Below are 22799 nucleotides of genomic sequence, written 5' to 3' on the forward strand. Positions count from 1 at the left end.
AATGCTTATTACAAACTGTTTATATTCATACATAGGGCCTAGTCCTTTACAAACAGAAATAACATGCCCAGTTATTGTGCTTTTTTCAGTTAAACAGAAGCTTGGGGGGCCAACTGTTCCCTGTCACACTCTCCTATCAGTGACTCAACCAACTGAAGTCAACTGGCCTTTTTTGAAATTAAAAACAGCTTGGGAGATTCCATTCCTGAAACTTTCTCGAGGTAATGTCATGGCCAATTAGTCAGCAGTATTTTTTTCTCCAGTAACAAGTTTCTGTGCTTAAAATTTGGCTTTCTTAAATTCGTCTTGAAACAAAAAGTTTCAGCAACAAGTTTCTAGCAGTATAAAATGCAATGTAGAATGCATGTTTACCTGTGGTTAAAGGTAAGGGTGCAGCTATCCAGTGACCCAAATGAGGGGCCATGTATGTCCAGACAAGTCGGTCACCTTCCTTTCGAACTTTTCCAAGTCCTCTGTTTACCCAGGCACCTCGGATGAAAGAAGAATATCTGTGAGCCAGGCATTTATCTCAAGATCGTTTGACTTTAACTATAACAAAAGAAACATCACTAATGAAAGTAGGTGAGAAGAATTTAGATGCCCCAACTATAATCGGCCAAAGTTCTCTTGATTTGAGAATTGTCATCTGGATAGGAACACTGTACATATCACTCCATTACTTGAGAAAGTTTAAAGGGATAAAACCAAGAACTTATGGGTCAGTTAGTGAAACATCTGTCGTTAGGAACTTACTAGAATCTATATTTGTGGGCAAGATAAAGGAACACCTTGAAAATGTTCAGCTGATCAAAGAGACAAAGCATGGATTGGTAAAGGGTAAGACACAGGTGATGATTCTGATTAAATTTTTGAAGAGATATTGAAAGTAGTGAACAGAGATATGCCATTGATATGATTTATCTAGACTTCTAGAAGACATTCAATGAAGACCCTCATAAGAAGCTGTTAGCTAAGCTAAAGCTAATAGGACTGAAGACAAATTGAACACATCTGGGTTGCTGTATACTGTATTTGTCTGCTTTATCTAAGGAAGGACTCAAATGCAGTGGATGCAATTCAAAAGTTTACGAGACTCCGGCATGGAAAGTGCAGTTGCCTTTTGCAGAAAGGTTGGACAGACTATGCTTGTATCCACTGGAGTTTGAAAAGTCACAGGCAATTACTGAAATATTTAAGATCCTGAAAGGGCTTGACAGGATCAATGTGGAGAGGATGCTTCCTCTTGTGGGAGAATCCAGAACTAGTGGTCACCATTTAAAAATAAGGATTCATCCGCTTATGACAGAGATGAACAGATTTTACTTTTCTTTGAGAAGATCAAGTGTGCTTGGAACTCTCTTCCTCAAAATTAGAGGGAAGCAGAGACTTTGAATATTTTAAAATTAGAGGCAGACAGATTCTTGGAAAGCAAAACGGTGAAAGGCTATTGGGCATAGGTGGCAATGTGAATCGAGGTTACAATCAGATTAGCAACGATCTTATTAAATAGTGCAGCAGACTTGAGGGGCTAAATGGCTCTTCTTGCTACTAACCTGTATGTTTGCAGATGTATAATTGCATTAATCCAGTTAGGAAATTGGCAGATTAGAGATGTGGATATTGGGCAACTACCCAATTTGGCAGAATATAACTAAGCTATCCTACAAGATTTAAGGTGTATCTTTATTCATGAACAACTGTTATGAACAAGGTAGATATTATATTATATTATAGATTTTAAAAACGGCTCTCTCTTTAAATGATAAGAAGCAACCTTAAAATTTGACTGCCAAAAGTCACCTAACCTTTTACATTGAGCTCCTCGAAGGCTTCAAGTGGATTACAAACAGACCTCCCCAGATAAATGAAAACCTTTGAAAGTTGATGTACACTTCCAAGGGTAAACTGAATATCATAGACGATGGTTTCCCGGAGATGTTAACAGCTTATCTTAGATTACCACAGCCTGACAATGAAAACCAAACTGATGGATGGAACACTTATGAGTTAATTACCTCAACTAACTGACAATGGAGGGGATGATGCTCCAGGCTTGGAATAACCAAACACCTAATACTGAAGCATGCTGTAACAAAAAAAGACCTTAAACAAAATAGCATGAAAAGTGGGAGCAAGGGGTGGCAGTGAACCTGAACCAGGTAATCCAGAACCCGGCTTCAAAACCTGCCAAAGCAGATACTTAAATTTGAATTCAATGAAAATCTGGAATTAAATCTTGCTTAATGGCGACCATTTCACCACTGTCCTAAAAATAAAGGGCATTAGTGAATAAAATGTTTAAGGATGGAAATCTGTATCATTGTTACCTGATCTGGCCTACATATAACGCTAGAAGACCAGCAATGTGGTTGACTCTTAATTGCCCTCTGAAATGGCCCTAGCAAACCACTCAGATCAAACAGCAATTCGGGCTGAATGAATGAATTCAGCAACAAAAATAATGATTTCAACAGGGAGAGGAAAAGAAAGTAAAGCAGTTATGGACTGTTGTACTGAACCAAGTTACCAAATACTACAACCCAAAGTGACAAAGAAGCAAAATCAAAGGAGCGTCCACTTTCTCACAGAACTTGTTCTGCTAAGCCATTCTGTATAAACAACCTCCAACTAATCAACGACAGAAACATTGCAACTGCTGAATTCTGACTTCACGTTTTCAAACCCTTCACCTCAGACAAAAAAATCTACAAGCAAGTAACAGGCCTGCAACAACAACTGATCTTATTTTCCACTTTGTAAGTATGTTTCCATCACATCTACTTTTAAACTGAATATTTGTTACTTTATCGAATAATTGTGTCATTATTTACTTTGTACCTTTTAGGAATCAGGACTAGTTGTGTAATAACTTTGATCTTGTTTAAAACAAAAGTGTTGCTACTGGTTATTTTAAATTAGAATATCTGAAAGGAGACCAGAAGAGTTATAGAAGTTTACAGTTCATGCTGCAGAGATACCTGGTGTACTCATTACACAACACAGATGATGGTTAATTGTCTAAATTTACTGCTGACATACAAGTAAGCTATATAGTAAGCAGTGCAGATAGAAACTTAAAATTTCAGCGAGATATCAACGTATTAAGTGAATGAGAAAACTGTGGCAAATGGATTTCAATGTAGGAAAATGCATCATCATCCACGTTGGACCTAAATAGCAGAGCACAGGATACTGTCTAAATGATTTTTCTTTTATTCATTAATAGCATGAGGATGTCACTGCCTGGGCAGCATTTATTGTCCATCCCTAATTGTCCAGAGGGCAGTTCAGAGTTAACCACATTGCTGTGGGTCTGCAGTCACATATAGGCCAGACCAGGTAAGGATGGTAGATTGCCTTCCCTAAAGGACATTAGCGAACCAGGTGGTTTTTTCCGACAATTGACAATGGATTCATGGTCATCATTAGATTCTTAATTCCAGATATTTTAATGAATTCAAATTCCACCATCTGCTGAGGTGGGATTCGAACCCAAATCCCCAGAATGTTATCTAGGTCTCTGGATTAACAGTCCAGCAATAATACCACTAGGCCATTGCCTCTCCTGATAAAAACTAGAATCAGTGGAAGTCAAAGAGATTGAGGGCCCAAACAGACACATCATCAAAATGTCATGAGCCAGTACAGAAAATAATCAAAAATGTTAATGGAGTACTGGGCTTTAAATCCATAAGACAAGACAGTTTAAAAAGCCCAGTTTAAATTACGTACAGTATGGGTACTGTGAGGAGTTCTGGGCATTACACCTTCAGGAGGATACAATGGCCTTGAACGGAGTTCAAAGTAGATTTACCGGAATGAACAAAGACAAAGTTGCTAGAAAAGCTCAGCAAGTCTAGCAGCATCTGTGAAGAAAAAATCAGAGTTAACGTTTCAGATCTGGTGATGCTTCCTCAGAAACCTTGCTGATTTACAGCATCCGCAGTTCTTTCAGTTTTTACCAGAATGAAACCTGGATCTCAAGGGTTAAATCACAAGGAGACCAAAGTGACTTTCCCTGAAATTTAGCAAGTTAACAGGTGATTTGATTGCAGCGGTAATGTCCCTACCCCTGGACTGGGAGGCCCAGATTCAAGTCTCTTCTGCTCCAGAGGGGTGTACTAACATCGCTGAACGGGTTGATTAGAAAAATAGATTAAATGATTTTAAAAAATGAGGTAATAGAGAAGGTCAATCAGATACAGTATATTCACTACTTGGAAAGACCCAAGATTAAGGGGTTACAGTCAAAAATATGCAGACAGATTAGGAAACATATCTTCACACAAAAGGGTGGTTCAAGTTTGGAACATTCTTCCACAAATGATAGTTGATTCCGAATCAATTGTTAATTTTAAAACACAAAATGATTGATTATTGACGACCAAAGATGTGAACAGACATGGAGTAAAGAAGCGTAATGAGCTAGGGCACATATCAGCCATGATCTCAGCGAATGGTGGATCAGTCTGAAGGGGCTAAATAGCCAACTCTACTTATATTTAAAGACTGTTCTTTTATAATCAGTTACTTATACTAAAACGTGCTTTTTATATTAAAATAACTGTATTTTCCCCTTATATCCCAGATTCAAAAATTTTTGTAAAAAGTCAGCTGAGTGGGTGAATAGACAACTTGCTCCAGATTGTTAACAAAAAAAATTGGTAAAGATAGATGAGGATGACTCTCCAATGCCTAAGGGATTATGAAATACCACAGTGACAAGTGGAATCCATCAACTGCTGTGGTTTGATGCAATAAAAAAATGGAAGAATCATTCAACATTAGATATTTTTAAGAAACAATTCAAACTAATGCCAGTTACATACTAAACTTGGAATTATAGTTCTGGTTTTCAATTTAGAATTGGGGATCTTATCAGTTTGTACTTAAAGTATACTTTAAACAAATGATAAACTTGGCTACAGGAGCTCAGCGGATAGCTCTGAAGCCTCACAGTGCCAGGGTCCTGGGTTCAATTCCACCTTCAGGTGACTATAGTGTGGAGTTTGCACATTCTCCCCATGTCTGCGTGGGTTTCCTCTGGGTGCAGGTTAAGTGGATTTGCCATGCTAAATTGCCCATAGTGTCTAGGAATATGTAGGTTAGGTGGATTAGTCATGGGAAATGCAGGGTTACAGGGATGGAGAAGGCAGTGGATCTGGGTGGGATGCTCTTTGGAGGGTCGGTGTGGACTTAACGGGCTGCATGGCCTTCTTCCATACTATAGGGAATCTTTGATACAGCAAATAAGAGTTAGGTCGTAGCTAATTTCATGCCATTTACCACATTCAACATAATAATCTATGAGTGGAATCTAATGCAGATGACAAGAAGACTTGACTGCTGGCTGGAGAGCCAGTTACAGTCCCACATCTATTCTTTTCAAGAGGACACAAAGCATTATGTGGCACCAGCATTTAACTAAGCAGCAAAAGGTCTTGTTCGGGACCAAGGACCATAAGCAAGAGTCCTCCCCACTATGAGCCATGGCCAATCTGTGAAGGCAGTGGTTGTTGCCAATAATGGACATATCCAAGGTCAAGACCATGTGTGACCCAGGCCACAGGAAAGTGATGTTGGGATTAGGGAAATTACCTTGGGGAAGGACAGTGTTGGCTTTCAATGAGCCTCTCCCCTCTCCAATGTTGGGTCCCTTGATCAGACACTGAGTGCTTCTGAACAAGAGACATCTGTGGAAGTCCACAAGAATTCCTGACAGAGTTGCTTTGGGGTTTCCCACATGGTGAATCTTTCTGCCACCAGAAGGTTTTAACTGGTGACAGAAACAGAAAGCCATCTGTGAGTCTCTCTGACCCAGACATAATAAAACAGAGGTGGAATGGAGGTGGGTTCTCCACATACCACTCTCTCCTCATCAAGCTCACAAGAGGCGAAGTTATTAAATTCCATCCTATGTGTCAGTTCTTCAGCTTATTTCAACCATTCCTCAAAATTTAAAGGCTGGAACGTTTTTCATTTTTTCACTGTTCCCATGCAATTCACCATCTGGTGCTTAAATCGGAAGTATCAAACTTCAGACTTGCTGTGAATATAAGCTCAAGGCTGGCATTTTGGAGTAATATAATGGCCACAGCACTGGCCCCATTCTCCAGCCAGAAAGTCAGGGCAAGCTCAATATTTTCTGGAATGCAGTTCAAATTCAATCAGTGTGCAGTCAAGGCTCGTGGTACCATCAAGATTAGGATCCCGCCTCCAAAAAATAGCTACTGCTGATGCTGAAGTAGGCCCAGAACAAAGAACAACAATGCAGGCCCCAGACTGCACATAAGAGAGGTAGCTTCTCAGGAAAAGCCCATGGTTTTTTTTGAGGGGGTGGTTCCAATTTAAGGGTATCAATTGGCCTATGGACAGGAAGGCCAAACTCAATCTTCACTGCAGCTGACTTTATAATGGGAAATATTATAGGCCCTCCTAGCCTGGTCCCACTCTTTGTGTTAAAGGAATGGTTTATTAAAAGGTTTGGATTTCTCAGCCTTTGAAAGACAATGGCATAGAAATAGGATTGCTCTGATTTTTGGATGAGGATATTGAGATAAAAATGTAAATTTGGTGTACTTCGTCTGAATGACTGTAGCATTTTTAATTGAATGGATTCAGCATTGCTGTCTTCATCTTAATGCTGTCAGCTGCCTCACAGCTCAGCAGGAGAAACAAGCTACATTATTCACAAACAGCATGATGCCTCAAAAAGAAAGGCTGCCTCTCTTAAAAGTAAACCGCAATGAAGAAAACTGCTTAAACGTAAATTAAGCAAAATGAACACGAGGGCAGCGACAGGGTTCCATACTACTTTGGAGGCATTGGGGCATGCATGGTGCTGGACGTTGGCAGAATGTTTAATGGCATGGTTCTATCGAGGCCTTTGAAGACCACTCTCCAACGGTGAATGGGAGCTGCTAAGCAGTGGGTTCACTCCCAGGATTTGGGCCCTGACAGCTGTACCACAAGAATTTGAAAGATGTCACGTGGGCGCTGAAGGTCAGACAGTGCATCTGCACCAGACATCTCCTACCCATTACACCATCATCTTCTCAGACTGCTCAATGCACACCCTATCTTTCACTCATCCAGCTAAAAGTCCCTGGCATTTAAAATTCAGACTGTACAGCCAGCCTAACTCACTGTCATATACATTCTAATGGCATTACACTCACACCCACCTGCTAACTGTACTATTCATCATCAAACACAATCCTAACAATCACTGACATTCTGCCCTTACTCCTTCACACCAAAAGTGAGCGGACTAGAAATGGTTGAGCACAAGAATGTCTCAACTCCGAAGGCCTGTGTGGCAGGTGGCTCTCAGCATCAAGATGACGTTTGTGATGGGCCCCATGGTATCGCTGAAGACATTGGGTTTGGTGGTACGTTCCTGCATTCAGGATCTTTTCACTACCAATACACTCTCAACATGCCATCTAGCTGCTTGCTTCCCATCCTGAACAGTTCCTTTTGAATTCCTGCTTTACAGCACCCTAGAACTGCCAACTGCACTAACAGAAGCCCCAGGGGAGAAAGAGCAGCAATACAGAACTGATGATGAGGCCCCATCACTTGATCTGATACCAGCAGCCACCGGCTCTGATACCACAGTGTCTACAGTTGGGCTCTGCATGTATTCAGGCATGTGGAAATGAGTACCCCACTTCTCACTTGAGGGAGAAAGCCCAGAAAAGTTCATCAGACCTTGAGGTGCAGCTTACGTCAATGGTCCTCATGGTAGATTGGGGGACGAAAATGTCTTAACCATGCAACAGGCAGTCAGATACTGAACTGAGTTGGAGGGCTCATTGGCTAGCATTTTGGGCTGCTGTTGAAAAATTACTTGAAAGGCTCAATAGCTCATTTCATCTGTACATTTAAATCAAAATCAAATAGCATCTGTCCACATCAGAAATTGAGTAAGAAATGTGCTACTGCAATTTACTACTCTCCTATTGAGTGAAAGCACGTAAACAGGCCATTTCACTGACAGGTAGTATCTCTCAATTTCACATCTTGATTGTTGCACTTTAGTGTACAAACAACTACATCCCACCAAGTATTAGGTTTGTTCTACATTAATCAAAATTATAGATATTGAGATTCACTCACATACCAATTTTCAGGTCAAATGTCCAGGCTGGAAGGGCATCTGCATGTGTCACTACGTCTGTTGGTCCAAGAGGTAATGTAATTTGGATGGATCCTGAAACCTTCACATTTTCTTCAGCAGAAAACAGCTGAACACTAACAGCAGCAAGAGGTGTCAATTCAATGCTCTTCAGTCCTATAAGAGAAATAATATTCCATTAAAGAACTGTGTAAAATATAAACAGATTCACATCAACACAATTTAAATTTCAGTAGGAGGTCAAATATGCATTTGTCAGTCAACCAAACAAAAACGAACACATACCTAATGACCTCGCTCTATTCCTAAAACTTGTTTGTGAGGTGCAGGAGGAAGAAACAGCAACATTTCTCAGGTTGCTATTTGAATAATAAATTACTGGCAGTCATTGTGAGTTTCTTTGCATTTTTTGATTATGTGTTATTCCTGTTCAAACTCTAAAAAATATAGTTTTAATTGGCATAATTGTGCACAAGCACAGGAGTAAATTGGCCACCATTATAATAAAACATTTTACAGCAATCTGTGGATCTGGTTGAGAATCAATTACTTTCCAATACAATTGTTTAATGAAAATCTATGGACTTAATGAAAGTTTAACCAATGAAGGTGGCATTTTACTTTGAGTCAGAAAGTTATGAAAGTTACCCCTCCTTTCAGTGCAGTCTGGATTTTTGCTCTGTTTCAGATAATTGTCCATTTGTTTCTGGAAGGCCATAATTAAATCTGCCTCCACCATTTTCAGGCAGTGCTTTCCAGATCCTATCATAACCAATCATTATGTAAGAAGGTTTTTCCTGATGTTGCCCTGGTTCTTTGGTCAATTACCGTAAAACCATGTGCTTTTGTTCTTGACTATTCTACCAATAGGATCAATTTCTCCCCATCTACTCTGTTCAAACTACTCACAATCTCTATCAAATCTCTTCTATCCTCTCTGCTCCAAGGAGAAAATCCCTACCTCACCAATCTAATTGAAGTCTCTCATCCCTGGAATTATTCGCGAAAATATTTCAGACACCCTCCCTAAGTCAACAGACAACACATGGTACTCCAGTTGAGGAAGGGCCTGCATTTTATAAAAATGCAATGTATTTTCCTTGGTTTTTGTACTATTTGTCTTGACTTATAAAGTCTAGAATTTTATAAGCCATGTTAACCACTTCCTCAAACTACTGCCATCTTCAATAATTTGTACATGTTTACTTCCACGGCCACTTGTATACCCTTTATTATCTATTGTCTCTCCTCATTCTTTCTAAAATAATGTGTTACTTCATACTTCTCTGCTTCAAATTTCATCTGTTACATATGCATCCATTCCACCACCCTGTCACAGAATAACAGCATTGATACAGTGTAGAAAGAGACTAAACCACCCAGTTTCCCTGCACCAAATGTGCAACTTACTTAATGCCATTTTGCCACCGTTTCCCTGTAACCCTGCACATTCTCCCTTTTCAAAAAGCTGTCTAACCTGTTGCTGAAGTTTCAATTGAATATGCCTCCAGCATCCTCTCAGGCAATGCATTCCGGACCTTAACTACTTGCTACATGAAATAGTTTTTCCTCATGTCACTTCTGCTTCTTTTACCAAATACTTTCAATCTGTGTCCTCTTGTTCTTGATCCTTTCATGAGTGGGACCAGGTTCGCCCTATCTACTTTGTCCAGGTACTCATGATTTTGAATGCCTATACCAAGTCTCCTCTCAGCCTTCTTTTATCCAAGGAAAATAGTTCTAACTTCTCCAATCTATCCTCATAACTGAAGTTCCTCAGACCTAGAAACATTCTTGTGAATCTTTTCTGCACTTTATCCAAAGCCTTTACATCCTTCCTCAAGTGTGATATCTGGAAATAGATACAATACTCCTGTTGCAAACAAGTTAATATTTACTAGTTAATATCTAGGCCCTCTTCAAATTTATCACTGGCCTCCTCATAGTTCACATATCTATGATAGTAGCCAGAGCAATTTTTCCACACAGGGATCTCCCTCCTTCAAGTATGTCACTGTGCAGAAACTGGACACTTTACAGTGGCATGTATTAGAAGTACCACTACTATAATAAAACACAGAATGACAAGATGAAATGTGATACTTGCAAGAAAAGACTCTCTTACTTGATTTGTTCATTAAGGTTCCCATTGTATGGATAAAGTTGTCTGTTCCCCAGGGAGGTTGTGGAGCTGTGAGATAGGCTGTTAGGTTAGAAACATAGGTGTTCTTCGGTAGTCTCAGCAATCCCTTTGGAAACTGGACACTAGGATACCTTCGGTCATCTCAAAAACACAAGAATGTTCATTACAAATGGAAGGCAATCAGCAGCCTGATCTGGAGTATCCTGTAGAATTAGGTGACATTGTTCTATTTGGTAGTAAGATATGCTCACTAATAGCTTTAAATCTTGGGAGACTGGCATACAATGTTAACATACATGTAAAATACCATGGTAAATATGAAATTATATTGAGCCACTTAAAGGCATAGACTTGCACAATATGAACATGTTGCTTGTACAGGTTTGCAGACTTTTCCACAATAACCCTGTTGGAATCTTGACTTTAGTCTTATATAATGAGACTGAAAGTTCATAGCTTGAGACATGCCAGGATTACAGCTGCATATCTGATTTAGGGCACTGGAGCACTAGGAGTGGCACAGCATGAAAAATGTTTTCTTTTAAACAATGACTGACTATCCTGGGAGAAATGACATATCACAGCCAAACTGTCAAGAAGATGCACATCTTGTGAGATATTACCCTGAAATTCATAATACCAGTTGAAATCTCAGGATACAACAATATCCCTACACTCTACAATTTCTGATTCAACATCAGCCTTCTTCCTAATGACTTCAACATCTTAATATTGATGACTAAAGGAGTAAAGTTCTACATCAACTTGCAACTTGACAATCTACAATTTGCAAAAACAAAAGAGTCAAAACTATCTTGTTGACTTGCTCGCCAGGACAGAACAGCAATGCTTCACCGGAGGTGCAATGATGATGTTACCTAGCAGGGTGACTAAACGTCTGCAATCAAACACACCAGCTCGGCGAAAAAGTCTACAACCTTATCCACAACCCAAGCTACAAATCTTCTCAAAAAATTCAAAACTATCTTAAAGTACTACAAAATAACGAAAAGATTGGTTGCCTTTTGATGCAAATATACGAATTGGGAGCAGAAAGAGGCCATTTGGCCCTTCAAAGCTACTCTGCCATTCAATAAGACCACAAGTGATCTGTTTGTTCAGAATTGTACATTTCCATCTACCATCGATTCCCTTGCCCAACAAGATCCCAGAGTCACACAACCATCAGAAGATGTTCCCATCAACTCTGACCTAAAAAGGTAATTCCCAATCTTAAAACAGTGCCTCCCAAATTCATCCACAAGAAAGCATCCTTTCTATGTCCACTTTGTCAAAACCATTCAGGATCTTATACATTTCAACCAAATCACCCCTCCCATTTCCACACTCCAGTGAAAACAAGCCTAGCCTGTCCATTTTTTCCACATAAAACAACCTGTCAGTCCTGGTATCAATCTAGTAAACCTTCTCTGAACTCTTTTCAACAGATTTACATCCTTATTTAAATCAGACCAAAACTGCACACAGTATTGGTCTCAACAATGACCTGTATAAAACAACCTTACCTTTATTTTAATTTCCTCACAATAAAGGAGAGTATTCACTTACTGTAACTGCATTCTAACTGTTTGTAACACGTACACCAGAACATCTAGATCCCTCTGCACCTCAGAATTCTGCAGGCTTCTCTGCTTATTTATTCTTCCTGCCAAAGTGAATAAATCCGCTTTTTCACACATAATATTCCATCTAACAGATTGTTGTCCTCACATGTAATCTGTCTATAATCGGTCAGCATCTTTGTTACATCATCTTCGCAATATATTTTGCTCTCAATCTTTGTGCAACTGCAAATTTAGCTACCATGCCTTCGATCCCCTCGTGAAGTCAGTGATATAAATTGTATAAAATTGAGGAAGAGACTCCTGTTGGGCCCCTCTTGTATGCATTGTCAATCTGAAAAAGATCCATTTAGCATACTGCTTTCTGCCCACCAGCTAGCCAATCTTCTATCCGTATTGGTATGTTATTCTCCACACCATGAACTCCTGCTTTGTGCAATAATCCTTGAAGTGGAACGTTGTTAACATCGTTCTGGAAATCTAAGCACAAAATATCAATGGATTCCCCTTTCTCCACAGTACATGTTATGCCTTTAAAAATTCCCATGAATTAGTTAAACAGGATTACCCTTTGACAAAGCCATGCTGATTCTTCCTAATTACCGTGAATTTTTCCAAGCGCTCTGCTATAACCTCATTGATGATTGATTTCAACACTTTCCCACATTAGACATGGAACTAACTGATCTATTTGTTTTTATTATACTTTCATGGGATATGGGTGTTGATGACAAGAATATCATTTATTGCCCATCACTACTGGCTCTTGAAATGAGTGGTCTGATAGGCCATTTCAGAGGGCAGTTAAGAGCCAACTACATTATTGTGGGTCTGGAGTCACATACAGGCTGGAGTAGGTAAGGGCAGTATATTTTCTTCCCCAAAAGGCATTTAAGAACTAGATGGGGTTTTTTTGACAATAATATTTTCATGGCACCATAACTGAGATTAGATTTCAGATTTATTCATTCCACTTAAATTCTACCAGCTTCCATGATGGCATTTGAACGTATGTCCCTGAGCATTAATCTGATCCTTGAATTACAGTCCAGTGACTTCACCATTCCTTGGCTTCATCATTTCCCCTGGAATTTGGAAGAATCGAGAGGACTCAATGCAGTTAATCTACATACAAATAGGTATAAGCTAGATATTAGAAGGCTCGTATTTTTCTACAGGGTTGTGTGCCTCTGGAATGCATAGCTGGATTTTTTATTCTCACTCTGAAAACCATGAAAATCAGCTAGACTGGTTTGTGGCCGGGACAGAGGCGGCATCATATGGCAGGTATGTGAATTAACTGAAGTTATTTGCCTGGTTAATGCAGAAACCTCTAAATGAAGAGGGGATAAAAACATACCCAGCATCACCCTCAAACCGCCGGACATTGTGTGCGGATGCTTGAAGCTATCGATTTCCAAACAACAGGGGCCATTAACTGCTGAGGTTCTACTTGTCCTTAGTGTTATAAAGGGCTGATCTGGCCACATTGCTGCGGAATGCTCCAAGCAGTTGGGCCATAGCGCATTACCTGTCCTTTGCAGAAAGAATTATGCTGAAAAACACCTTTGGAAACAAGGTCATTAGGCAATTGCCCACATGCAACATCCTCGAGGTCCTGCAGGAAAACGAGGCAATGAACCCTTTCGGTTGCTTCACTGAGTAGACTGTCAAAGTCACCCAACAGAATGCCACCTTGCCAGAACTTTCAAATAACATGTTACTTGCCATCATATCCACCCTACACAATCAGAGCCTCAGCCCACCTGCACATTACTCTCAAGGAAGTTATGGTGGTGGAGAGACCACTATCACAACCTGTTGGAATGTGCCTTTGCAAAGGAGATCTGAAGACAGATGCAGCAGTTTTCTGAAGAAGGGTCTAGGCCGAAACGTCAGCTTTCCTGCTCCTCTGATGCTGCTTGGCCTGCTGTGTTCATCCAGCTCTACACCTTGTTATCTCCAGCATCTGCAGTTCCTACTATCTCTGCAGCAGTATTTGTTGAGTTTCATTTTAAGCGGCTTAAGAACACAGGACTGTCTATATTACGGGCTTCCCGTAAAGACATACCACAATAAACATCAACTGATGCTGAAGGACCATCAACACAGTGGAAAATCCTGCCTGAAACCTGCTGGTTTTCTAATGTGAAGAGTTATGCCTGACTGGGTATTGCAGACTGGTACCTTCCAAGGTTCAAGACTATATCCCGAGGGACAGACAAAGTTTGGGATAGCCACAGCAGATGCACAACAGGAAAAGATCCAACACCTTTCAGGCATAATACACCCAGGGACTAAAAAATGTACAACCCTTGGGCTATATGCCTGACATGGAGTGCACATTGTAAATAACATTGTGAAATAACTTAGAGTTGAACATATTGCATGAAGAAAGGCTGAATTCTTTGCCACACTCTGTCATATTCAATCTTAAATGTTTTGCACTATACTTTTACAAATTTTACAAGTATATTTTTGGAAAATAAATATGATCTCCAAGTCTAGTTTTGATCATCTGAGGGGTGGGGATAGAGAGAAGCGTTTTCCAGAACACTACTCCCACCTCGTAACCATGTTTATCTTTTCCTCTCAGAAGATTATATGGCTGTGGGTAGGAGTAGAGTGGGAAGTGGCGAAAGAGATCTGGTTGAGGCTATTTCACTAGAGAGAGGACTTAAGACATCATGAACTTGTCTGGCTTGACGGACAAGCTGAACTTTCCCTATCCTTCATATCGTAATATCATTAAATGACTGAAATTGCCATTTCAAACTCAATTTAAACCAGACAAGGACAGTGGAACAGGGCTTATGGTATTTGCAAGTTTAGCAGTCTGCCAACCATATCATTCGATTGCTTAATTTCTCAATGCAAATCCCAGCCCTGTAACAACACCATCTGTTAAAACACAAACCTTACTTGCTGCTTTCACTAATTTTAAATTCCCACTGGTCATGTCCCAATTACACCTCCAGCTTACACCAAGCACTGCAAATGTTTCTGAAACATATACACGCTTCACAATATATTCTCAGGGTTAATACGTTTCTGCACCTCCCTTTCAACCAAGATCACTGTTTTAAATACTCAGATGGGTATTTTTGCAAGAAAGAAATGGCTTTGAATACAAATCCTGCATTTTAAACCTGGTTATGATATGGGTGTCTTATGTATTGTAATTAAATAGAATTCTTCAAATAAACATTTTATTCTGACAGTTTAGGTAAAGGGATATTGATACTAATTTAATTAAAAAGGCTGAAGAACATACAGATTTAAATAGGGATATTTCAGTTAAAAGTAACCTTCCTCCTTTACGTCCTCAGTACAAAAGTATACGGTTAGGTAGAAAACCTTTTTGACCTGTATATCGTAGTTTTCCGCACGTGTGGATATGCAAGGTAGCATGGTGTTCTGAGCCAACGTGTGCTTTTCCTGACTTTTCCTGAAATTCCCATCAGAATCAGGCTCAAATTCTGATTCCCAGATTTCCTATGGAGCTACTGCCTATTAATAGATACTACCTGAAACAAGTCTTTCACAGTAAGGTTTGTGGCGTTTCAGAGAATGTCAAAAGGCGATGCCAGTTTGCTCTATGTTATCTCCCATCTTACTATGCCACTTTGCTCAACTTTCAAGAGGATCAGTTAAAGGAATTCCAGGTCTGGTAAACAGATATTACGTTTCATGGTCAGCATTTTAACCAGAAACTATTAACAATATTTTGAGAACTATTCACACCCATTGCTAAGAACTCCATTTATGTGAACTCAACTGCAGAAATTGTTGTTAACCTAATAGGCTGCATTCTTGGAGCAGGAGGCCATCAAGCAGTAAAGTGATGCAAAAAGGCTGAATAAATAGGAGGTGGAATGGAAAGGATGCTGATTTTAAAAAAAGAGAGTTATTTCTGTTAAATTACAAAGATGATCCACTGACATGGGCCTGTTTAGCATTTCCCACTACTTTTACACCACATTGTAAATCAAGATTTACCCATTTAAACTAAGCAAATATGATCAGAACCATTGTTCAGTGTGGATGCTGTTTTAATAGAGTTCATTAATGATTTGAATAAATCCTCACCTCATTTGTTAGCTCTTGCTACTACATGAGGGATTGATTCTTTTGCATGTGCATTGTTTCAAAAAACTGACTCAAATCACAAGGGGATGTGATATTTTAAAGTTGGGTTACTGGGTCATAAAAGTACATATAGGGCAGTGAGAGTTAATTCCCATAAAAAGAAAACCTTCAGATCACTCACAGGAGAGATCGACACCATCAAACTCAAAGAGATATTGAAAGCATACCCACATTTATAGCAAATCCAAAGGAGAAGTTTTCAGAGGAAAGTGCATTAAAATAACTTTATGTCTATGATTATCTCGGGGGATTAAATAGTCATGTTTTGTGTATATATATATATATATATATATAAATAGATTTGAAGACAGATATAAATTTAAGTTCAAAAGTGCTCCAAATATTCTCCATCATCATATATTTTTTAACAACATTAAATAGCTAAAAAATAATCCATGAAAAATAAAGCAGCAAAAACAATGATTTACTCCACTTACCAATTTTTCCACTTGTGATTAAAATTGTGTCTTCAAATAACCAGAGATTTGCTCGACTTTGTGGGAGCATTGAAAGGGTTACAGCCGCAAAAACTGAAAAGTAGAAATAACACAACAAAATAAATCTCTTACGTAAGAATTTAGTAGAACAAGCAACCCTTCTTATGGAACACTTAAGCCAGCACTTCCCAAAGATTTTCCCACAGAGATGCCATGTTGGTGCTTGAAAATTGCCATGGCCTCAGACCTGTGACAGCTTGGAGAGTAGGTAGGAGATTGTGGTAGGGAGATGTTTGGGGAAGGAAGGGTGCAGGAAACTGTTAATATCACAGAGTTCATAAGTAAAAATGCATCTCTGAGATTTAAAAGGACCATGCATAGCTAGCACTTGCTCAGGCTCACAACCTCAAAATTGTACTGGTGACCTCTCTCAGGTAATTTGGGAAATCCTGACTTTTCAAAATACAATGAAATGTCAAACATTTTGAACATGCTTTCCAAAACTATAACCCGAGTCACCAAATAAATTACCATAATGAAATCTCTGCACAAAATCTTTCTTCACTGTCTCATATATGAATCAGACAAAGAAACATGGAACTGAAATCCCAAGAAAGCCCCAAGATTTTCTGAAGACTTTCTAAGGAGGTTCTACAAAGAGGGTGCAACAAGCAAGACTAAAAGCGTTAAATAAAGTTCTGTCAATGCATTCTCAACAAGCTGCTACATACTGTGGCATCTCACAATAATACACAAGCTACTAAAACACATGGTCCCACCATTGGCTGAAGGGTCAAGGGTGAGCAAGTCTCTTTTGGCCCTTGCAATCATAACCAATTTTATGACGAGCAGCACAGACAATTGATTCAAAAGGTGAGTCAGGGCAGCTTTGATCTAAACTCTTCCTCATTTGGACTGGTGAGAAAGCAATTGTATTGCAGGACTCAATACTTGTTCTAATGTTGGCTGCCAAAAATCTATGTGCCATTCATTCTACTCCTTCTCCTTAGCCATCCTTAGACTATATTTAAGACATTCCAGGGATGGGCCTGCAATAATAGAACTGGTATAAATGCCTCATACCTCTGAAGAAAACATCCTTTTTATTATGAAGCTAATTTAGCTGAAAAGGGTGAAGCAAAACTTGGGAAAAGGGAAGAACAATTAAAATTGGACAAAGATGATAAAAAGATAATCTTCTTTGATATGTTCAGAGAGATTTCTATTCTAGTATACTGTTCAGGTGGCAATATAAATGGTGAATTAAAGTTTACCTGGCACTTTTTGGGTTTTCCAAGGCAACGATGCTAGCAGGTATCCTCCTTTACGCGCTGTGACAGTCAGAGTAAGGCCCAGTTTGTAAGGTACTTTCAAAACAACTCCTCCACCATTCTCAGTGGTGGCTGAGTTTGTTTTTGTGTAGTTAACAAAGACATCAACAAGGACCTGATCCAGATAATGACGAGTGACCAGATCGTTTATTTGCACCTTCAAGGTAAATAATGTCCCTGGAACAAGAGAAAATAAATTTTGCTAAAGCATCATTAAAAATAGATCACAATTCAGATTTTCTTTGGAAGTAGCTGATCAGTATTTGACTCTGCACACAGACCAGTATTGCTTTGTGGACGTGTGCCTTCTGCTTCCAGGTAATAACTTTTTGGGTAAGTTAATTCAACAATGAATCTTAGCCTGAAAACATCTTTTTATTTGTTCATGGGATGCAGGCTTTGCTAACTAGGCAAGTGCTTATTGCCTATGCCTAATCTTGCACAGGGCAGTTAAGAGTCAATCACATTGCTATGGGTATGGAGTCACAGAATCATATAGCACAGAAACAGACCCTTTGATCAGGTTTCCTGAACTGAATTAGTTCTATGTGCCTAAATTTGGTCCATATCCCTCCAAACCTTTCCTTTTCATGTACCTGTCTACATGCCTTTTAAATGATGAAATTGTACCCACCTCTACCACTTCCTCTGGCAGCTTGTTCCATATTCACATCACCCTCTGTGTGAAAAAATTGCCCCTCAGGTTCCTTTCAAATCCTTCCCCTCTCACCTTAAACCTATGCTGTGTCCGGTTTTGGATTCCCCTATCCTGGGATGAAGACCTTGGCTATGCACCTTATCCATGCCACTAAAAGTCACCCCTCAGTCTCCGATGCTCCATGGAAAAAAGTCCCAACCCATTCAGCCTCTCTTTACAAATCAAATCCTCCAGTCTCAGTAACATCCTTGTAAATCATTTTTGCACTCTTTCCAGTTTAATAACATACTTCCTGTAGCAGGACAACCAGATTTGTACAGAGTACTCCAAATATGGCCTTAAATTTCCCATATTGTGTCATGTCACTGTCTTTTATAGCTGTAGCATGACATCCCAACTCCTGTACTCAATGCTCTGACCAATGAAAGCAAGCTTGCCAAAAAGCTTCTTCACCAAACTGTCCACCGGTGACGCCACATTCAAAGAACTATGTACTTGTACCCATAGGACTCACTGTTCGACAACACTCCTGAAGGCTCTTCCATTAACTGCATAACGTCTGCCCTGGTTTGTCTTACTAAAATATAACACCTCATATTTATCTGAATTAAACTCTATCTGCCATTCCTCTGCCCACTGGCCCAGTTGATCAAGACCCCAATTTACTCTTCCTCAAACCTTCTTCACTGTCCACTATACCACCAATTTTGGTGTCATCCACAAACTTACTAATCATGCCTCCTAAATTCTCATCCAAATCATTTATATAAATAACAAACAACAGTGGACCCAGCATCGATCTTTGCAGCATACTGCTGTCGCAGGTCTCTAATCTGAACAACAACCCTCTACCACCACCCTCTGTTTTCTGCCATCAAGCCAATTTTGTATCCAATTGGCTAGCTCTCCCTGGATCCTATGTGATCAGGTAAGGATGGCAAATTTCCTTTCCTACATGTTACCAGTGCGGTTAACAATGGTTAAATAATTGCCATTAGGCCAGCTTTTTTTAAATTCCAGATTTTTAAAAAAATTCAAATTTTACCATCTGCTACAGTGGAATTTGAAGTCACGACCCTGACATTAGCCTAGTTTCCGGATTTCTAGTCTATTGACAGGAACACTAGGTTACCATTTCAGCATAATTTCTTAAAGTGGATATTTAAAACATTATACCAAATGAAAATGTTTAATTGTCAGATTTTCGACAGTCTTCTAACAGTCCTCTTTTTTGGGGAGAGGAGGTGCTTACTATTGACAAGTTGGAGGTTACAATGAAAATCCCAATCAAGAAACACAATCATCTAGTAAGGCTGTACACCCACTTAGAGCAAAGACTGATTAAACCACTTCTCAGAGAACCATGCATCCAATTGTTCTACAACAGATAAGTTTCAAAATGGTTCTAAGTATTTAATTGTCAAAATATTTGTTGCATACGTGTTTACTACTGCAAAATATAACAAAGGCCCATTCTTCTAAGTGACAGAGCATTTTTTTTTAAACTTTCTTTGTTTGTCACTGTGAGCTAACAACCTCTTACACCACAAATTATGAATCTAAAGCAGAAACAATTCTATATCTACATCAGCAGAACTGAGGTTGAGAGAGTGAAGAGTATCAAGTTCCTTGGAGTATCGATAACCAATGACCTATCTTGGACTTCCCATGTAAATGCGACAGTCAAGAAGGCACACCAACGCCTCTTCTTCATCAGGCAGCTCAGGAAATTTGGCACGTCCATAAGGTCCCTCACAATTGAAGCATACTGTCTGAGTGCATAATGGCCTGGTATGGGAACTACTCTGCCCGGGACCGTAAGCAACTACAGAAGGTGGTGTGCACAGCCCAGACCATCACAGAAGCCAACGTTCCATCACATGCCTCGTTGCCGCAGAAAGGTGGCCAACATCAAAGACCCATCGCCCCCTGGTAATGACCTCCTACAATCTCTTCCGTCAGGCAGAAGATACAGAAGCCTGAACACACACACGAGCAGGTTCAGGAACAGCTCTTTCTGGCCATTATCAGACTATTGAACGGACTCTAGCCTCAAATAATGTAACCTGCAATGTAACCTGTATGCCTCTAAGTTTTTTTGATCTGTACATCCCTTGCTTGCTGTGATCTGCCTGTACTGCTCTTAAACAAAGCTTTTCACTGTATTTCAGTACATGTGACAATAAGTCAATCAATCAACCAACAATTTCTATGTACTCTACTTTTACTTACTGCTTTAACTATCAGACATTTTATAAAATAACTGATTAACACAACTAATTTTTATCACCCACTGAGCAAAGTAATGAATAAAGGGAAATAGTTATGAACACCTATGTAGTACAAGCTCTGATGAAACAATTTACAACATCTATATTGATACATTCTAGCAAATTTTTCAGGTGGCAACATAAATTGCGAATTAAGTTGACAAATATTTCTAAAGTGTCTGTAAACCTGACAAACATACAAACAGAAATATCTGAATGTACCCAAATGGTTTACACCATTTAGCTAGGAAAAATAATGTTTTCGAGGAAGAACGAATAATGACACTCATAGATTTACCAAAGCAAAGAATACGAATGCAGTCAAAAGAGAAACCCAAACATTCCAAACTTGCAATGGAATCCAACAGCTCACGCATTAGTGAATGATGAATTATTGCATTATTTTATCAAGCTACATTAAATCACTTCATAAGTAACAATCTTGATTGTTATGATATTATAGAGTAAATTTTAGAATTAATGTTCCTGGCTCAGAACCCCATGGCTGTTAACTTTAATTACCAGAAAATTAGTGGCTGCACTGATTTCCATGACAAATATGCAGTCTGCTTTTTTATTGAGCAAAACGTGCTTACATCCAACAAAATTTTCAATAACGTACGATAATGATGAATATACAAGCCCTCCAGATCATACATAAAGCAATCATTATGGGTTAAGAAAGTTTATCATACACTCAACCTTCAGCTTCTTATGTTTACAAATAAATTTATGAATTGCATTTAGTGTAAATGACATACATTTTCTTAATGCACTGTGAATGTGTTGTCAGGAAAGGAAATTGTTAGGTATCAATTTGAAAAGCTTAGTTCTTTGAGAAGGTGACCAAACAGGTGGATGAGGGTAAGGCGGTTGATGTGGTGTATATGGATTTCAGTAAAGCGTTTGATAAGGTTCCCCATGGTAGGCTATTGCAGAAAATACGGAGGCATGGGATTGAGGGTGATTTTGTGGTTTGGATCAGAAATTGGCTAGCTGTAAGAAGACAGAGGGTGGTGGTTGATGGGAAATGTTCATCCTGGAGTTCAGTTACTAGTGGTGTACCTCAAGGATCTGTTTTGGGGCCACTGCTGTTTGTCATTTTTATAAATGACCTGGATGAGGGCATAGAAGGATGGGTTAGTAAATTTGCGGATGACACCAAAGTCGGTGGAGTTGTGGATAGTGCGGAAGGATGTTGCAGGTTACAGAGGGACATTGATAAGCTGCAGAGCTGGGCTGAAAGGTGGCAAGTAGAGTTTAATGCGGAAAAGTGTGAGGTGATTCACTTTGGAAGGAGTAACAGGAATACAGAGTACTGGGCTAATGGTAAGATTCTTGGTAGTGTGGATGAGCAGAGAGATCTCGGTGTCCATGTGCATAGATCACTGAAAGTTGCCACCCAGGTTGATAGCATTGTTAAGAAGGCGTACGGTACGATGCAGAGTATTCATTAAAAGCTATGTCTCATATTCGACATCCTTGGATAGATTATTTTTCTGCTTTTTAAACAATTTTAAACATTTTGGTATTTCTCTTGATTTTAAGCAATTGAAGCACACGATGATTGGGGCACAAGTTAATGGTGACAGGAGGGAGCATGAGATAATTGATTGGAAATTTAAAAATGTGCAACTTGCATTGCTGCTACCTATCCCTGATTTATGACTACAACTGCAGTTCCCTAACTTCAATGCTTCTGCTCGCTGACTTGTTATTTATTAAACATTTAAACATGACATGCTGCATAGTCTGCTTTGCCTAGTTAATTGAATGTTTGAGATGTCTAAAACTTCCAACATACCCCCAGGCACTTTTTAAGCCAGAGTGAATATTGCACTGGAATTACTCTTGGCGATGTGAAATAGCAGAGGTGATAGACTGCCTCTCTGCAGTACTTCTCTCTTCACTGCAGACAGCTCTGGCCTTGATTACAGTGAAATTTTACCACTTACAAATATGCAAAATACACATTCAGGCATATTTTATTTGTATAAAAACCTCTGCAGCTCGGATTCCCTTGGTCAATGCATTGACTTCCTTCTTTCATAGATTCACTTCTTTTGTTGTTAAGAGATAGTCAATAAG

At 39.3% G+C, this 22799-nt stretch overlaps 2 protein-coding genes across 2 annotated transcripts in view; one reads left to right on the plus strand and one right to left on the minus strand.

The window, feature by feature from the left end:
* LOC109931221 (protein FAM171B) overlaps nt 1–18995 on the minus strand; it is a 36976-nt gene extending 17981 nt beyond the window's left edge. The window contains exons 1-6 of the mRNA XM_048598755.1: nt 18956–18995; nt 17727–17960; nt 16453–16545; nt 10266–10424; nt 8126–8296; nt 373–489 (exon numbers count right to left, since the gene is read on the minus strand). Coding sequence (XP_048454712.1) covers nt 373–489; nt 8126–8296; nt 10266–10424; nt 16453–16545; nt 17727–17960; nt 18956–18995 — 814 coding nt within the window. The remainder of the gene's footprint in view (nt 1–372; nt 490–8125; nt 8297–10265; nt 10425–16452; nt 16546–17726; nt 17961–18955) is intronic.
* A 1229-nt stretch (nt 18996–20224) lies between these two features.
* The window catches only part of zc3h15 (zinc finger CCCH-type containing 15), a 28037-nt gene continuing 25462 nt past the window's right edge, over nt 20225–22799 (plus strand). The window contains exon 1 of the mRNA XM_048598756.1: nt 20225–20275. Coding sequence (XP_048454713.1) covers nt 20225–20275 — 51 coding nt within the window. The remainder of the gene's footprint in view (nt 20276–22799) is intronic.

The sequence above is a fragment of the Rhincodon typus genome, chromosome 7, assembly GCF_021869965.1.
Source record: "Rhincodon typus isolate 14 chromosome 7, sRhiTyp1.1, whole genome shotgun sequence".
NCBI lineage: Eukaryota > Metazoa > Chordata > Chondrichthyes > Orectolobiformes > Rhincodontidae > Rhincodon > Rhincodon typus.